This window comes from Orycteropus afer, unplaced genomic scaffold (assembly GCF_000298275.1).
Source record: "Orycteropus afer afer isolate SDZICR_OR568_19922 unplaced genomic scaffold, OryAfe1.0 scaffold00006, whole genome shotgun sequence".
In the NCBI taxonomy this organism is placed as follows: domain Eukaryota; kingdom Metazoa; phylum Chordata; class Mammalia; order Tubulidentata; family Orycteropodidae; genus Orycteropus; species Orycteropus afer.
The window spans coordinates 1,662,963-1,666,978 of NW_006921593.1; the positions used below are offsets into that span (position 1 = coordinate 1,662,963).

Sequence of the window (4,016 nt, forward strand, 5' to 3'; positions counted from 1 at the left end):
GAGAGCTGCCAGAGAAAAGAAGGCTCTCCCCCCAGAGTGGAGAGAGCGGGGAGAGGGAGAAAGATGAGACACAGAGTGAGTGAGAGACAGCCCTGCCGATGGATGGATGGCCGGAGCCTGGACTCGGCCTCCAGCAGTGAGACAGTAACTTTCTGCTGGTGGAGATGGATCCTCTCTCGTTACCTACCCCAGCGCCCGAGGGTGCCTGATACACACAGCAGGCACCTGGGGAGGGGCATGGGCAGATGACAAATGCCGAGGACAGTCCCTCAAGCTCATCCTCACATGACAGCAGAGAGCACGTGCCCAGTGGGAGCCAGGATGACCTTCTGCCGACGCCCTGCCCCCACCCCAGCTGCTCCTGCACTTTGAACAAACAGCTGGCATGGGCTTCATGGAGACAGGGCCACCCTCCCTCTCACCACAGGCAGCGGGCAGGACCTCACCTTGCGACCCTGGGCATTGTCCGGAAGGTAGCACTGGCGGGGAAACCCCCTGGCAGTGAACGGCTTTCCAGGGTTGGGATGTTCGGGCCCCTGCAGGAAGAGCACAAAGACCAGGAATGGAGCAGCGTGAAGAAGGGCCCGTGCCTGGCCAGCTGAGGGGTGCACTAGATGAGGAACCCCAGCCCTTGCCTTCCTGGCCAGGGCCTGCTCTTGCACTGAAGGAACTAAATAAATGTCTGCCTTCAACGCAGCCCCTCAAAGACCCCACGCACATGTCACCCCCCCACCCACAACCACCCTCCCCAGTGAAGTAGGCGCCCTGCAGAGGCTGGGACATATCCTCTCAAGTTCTCAGCACAGTCCAGTGGCCTCACTGGACTGAATGGAGGACCTTCCTTGATGTAGCCCACACACCAGCACACAACCCCGCCTGTCAGCTGCTCCCTGGCTCTCAGCACCGCCTGGGGCAGGGGAGCCCCACACAGCAGCACCAAGGGGGAAGGGTGAGGGGCTGGGGCAGCGGACAGATCGGTCATGCTCCCGCCCTCTGCCACACCAGCGACAACAGCAACTCAACACACACGCCCACGCTCTGGGGCTCTAGCCCTGTCTGGAATGTGTTACTATTCCTTGGAGGGAAGTGGAGGAAAAGGGGGAAAGCACATGATTAAACAGACCAGGTGAACAGACACCCCACCTGCTGCAGACTGGGCCTGCTTAGCTCCCAGTTCCCATAGCATTGTGTCTTCCCATCCTGTCCCAGGCTTGGAGATCAACCCTGGCCTGAAGCAGGCGACCTGAAGGGCCAAGGCTCCTGTCTGAGTCTCCACTAGGGCCTGGTGCTTGGCTTTCTGTCTTGTTCCTGACATTCAGATGCCACCCTACCACTCCAAACCCACACCTGAGTCTGGGTCTGTCTTTCAAGAACGGGCTCCTGACTCTGGAAAGACGGCGGTATAAACAACCATTGTTGCGACTCTCACCCACAAACAGAACAAGGACAAGGAAGTGGGACTCAGCCGGGAACCACTGAGAGGGAGGAATCAGCAAATCAACAAGTCACGTTTGTATGAAAAATCTCTCTCCCACCGTCCCTGCTGCTCCCCGAGCCACGCAGGCCGCTGGGTGCTGAGAACTGGGGTGGTGGCCCCAGAAAAAGAGCCTGCTTCCCTAACCACCCACAGTCCCTGCCTGTACAGAGAGACAGGATCCCACGCTTCTGCCCTCCAGTCAACAGGGAGGCCTTTCCCAGGGATCCATTTGGACTGGCCAGCACCTCCCTCACGCGGAGGCCACAGCCCCAGGCTTACTGTGAACTGCTACAGAAGGCCCCTGCAGTGGCGTCTGCTCCCAGTAAACACTCCAGCTGCCTCGCTGAGCAGCCCCTAGCTCAGGCCCTGACACCAACAGGACAGGCCTCCTGGGGAATCAGCTAAGGCCTGTCTGCTTCCCCTTACCGCTGGTGCTAGGGCAGCTGACTGAGGCTGCTGTGGGCCAGGAAGCCACACCCACAGCCATCATATCAGCACAGGCTCTGACAACAAGGCAGACCCCAGGGGCCCATTCAGTGGGACTACCTCCCCCAAAAGGTAACTGTGGGACACTGGACTGATACAAACTCCTCAGAAGGTTCCTGACAAGTCAGGAGGTGGGTCACCTGAGTACAGCCTGCTTCCCCAACCACCACAGGGCCACTGGGGCTTTGAAGCCAACAAGACAGATCTCTCCAAGGTCCTGCTAGGGAGTGCCAGCCCCTCCTCCTCCTGAAATGGACAGAAGTCTGCCCGTGCTTCCCCTGAATGCCGGCTCAGCTATAAGCCATTCCCACAATGCAGGGAAAGAAAGCGTGGGCAAAACTGAAGGGCAACAACTAGGTCCAAAGACACCTCCCTAGGTGTTTTCTGACTGAAAACATGATTGTAGAAACAGAAGGGAAGGGAGTAATAACCACAGACAGGGGACAGTGCCCCCTGGTGGGTACACTGAATATTAACCAGTATTTCACCTGAGTGGCAGTGCCCACTGGTGAACAAACTGACCACAGGGTTATCTCTGGTCTGTTTGTGAGAGATTGAAAGTTGAAAAACAAGATCTGAAGCTTTCAAATTCCAATAAAATCAAGGTGGGAGAAGAAACTGTATCACAGAGAGAGAGAGGAAACAGTAAGCAAAGGCCAAAGGACCTGCCCACATAAGAGTTTCTTACATAAAATAGTGTGGGTATGAACATCAAATACTAGGAAAAGCTGAGGACGTTGATTAACACCTTTGAAAATTCCAATGCCCCAACAAAAAATCACGGGACACAAAGAGCAGGGAAACAATGGCCCATCCAAACGGATCATGAAGAAGGGCGTGAAAGCACATCCAGGGATGACCAGACAATAGGAGGGGAAAAAAAAAAGGAAGAATATAACACCATGTTGAACATAATTAAAGAACTAAGGGAAAACAAAGACAAAAAGCCAAAGCAAATAAGGAAAACAATGTAAGAACAAAATGAGGTTCTGAAAAGAAATACTGCAATCGAAAGAGACAATAACTAAAACGAGAACAAAAGAAGGACTTACCCTCAGATTAATCAGACAAAGAAAGAAGCAGCCAATTAGAGGATTAAATAGTTAAAAGATAGAGGTGCTGGAGAGCAACCGACAGACTCATCAGACAGAAGAATCAGCCAATAGGAGGGTAAAATGGTCACAGATGAAGAGCAACAAGAACAGAGGCTGAATTCAGTGCAACCCCAACTAAAACTAAGCCTTCTGTACAAAAACAGAAAAACCTAATTAACTGTGCATGGAATGGAAAGAAGCAGGGAACTGCTAACGTCATGTTGAAAAAGAAGAATGAAGTATGAGGACTCATACTTTGTGATTTCAAAACATGCTACACAGCTGCAGTAATCAAATCAGCCTGGTCCTGGTTCAACCACAGATACAAAGGCCAAGTGAGCAGAAATGAGAGTCCAGAAATAAACCCATACATCTGTGGTCAACTGATGTTTGACAAGGGTGCTAAGTCCATTTGATGGGGAAGAATAGTCTCTTCAACAGCAGAAAAATCTGGATTTCCACATGCAAAAAATGAAACAGGATCCCTGCCTCACACCATACACAAAAACAAATTCCAAATGGATTAAGGAGCTAAGTGTGCAAACTAAAACCGTAACACTCTATAAAGAAAATGTAGAGCCAATGCTGCCATTGATTTTATAACCGACTGTTCAATATAACAACAAAAGCACAAACAGTGAACAACAAAATAAATAAATGGGACCACGTGAAAAACAAAAACTTTTGTTCACTGAAAGACTTTACCAAAAAAATGAAAAAATAAGCCACCAACTGGGAGAATATCTATGGAAGCCAAATATCTGACAAGAATCTAATGATCAAAATATGTATAAAACTTTGGCAAGACATATAACCCAATCATAAAATGGGCAAAGGATTTGAATAGATATTTCACAAAGAGGAGATTCAAATGGCCATCAAATACATGGAAAAAAGATGCAAATCAAAGCCACAATGAGATGGCATTTCACTCCTGTTAGGATGACTAAGATTTAAAA

The 4,016-nt window shown here is 50.4% G+C and overlaps 1 protein-coding gene across 1 annotated transcript in view; it reads right to left on the minus strand.

Annotated features, from left to right (window-relative positions):
- Window positions 1-4,016, minus strand: part of DTX2 (deltex E3 ubiquitin ligase 2) — a 36,738-nt gene that overhangs the window by 1,933 nt on the left and 30,789 nt on the right. The window contains exon 7 of the mRNA XM_007942360.2: window positions 447-536. Within this exon, the coding sequence (XP_007940551.1) occupies window positions 447-536 (90 nt within the window). The remainder of the gene's footprint in view (window positions 1-446; window positions 537-4,016) is intronic.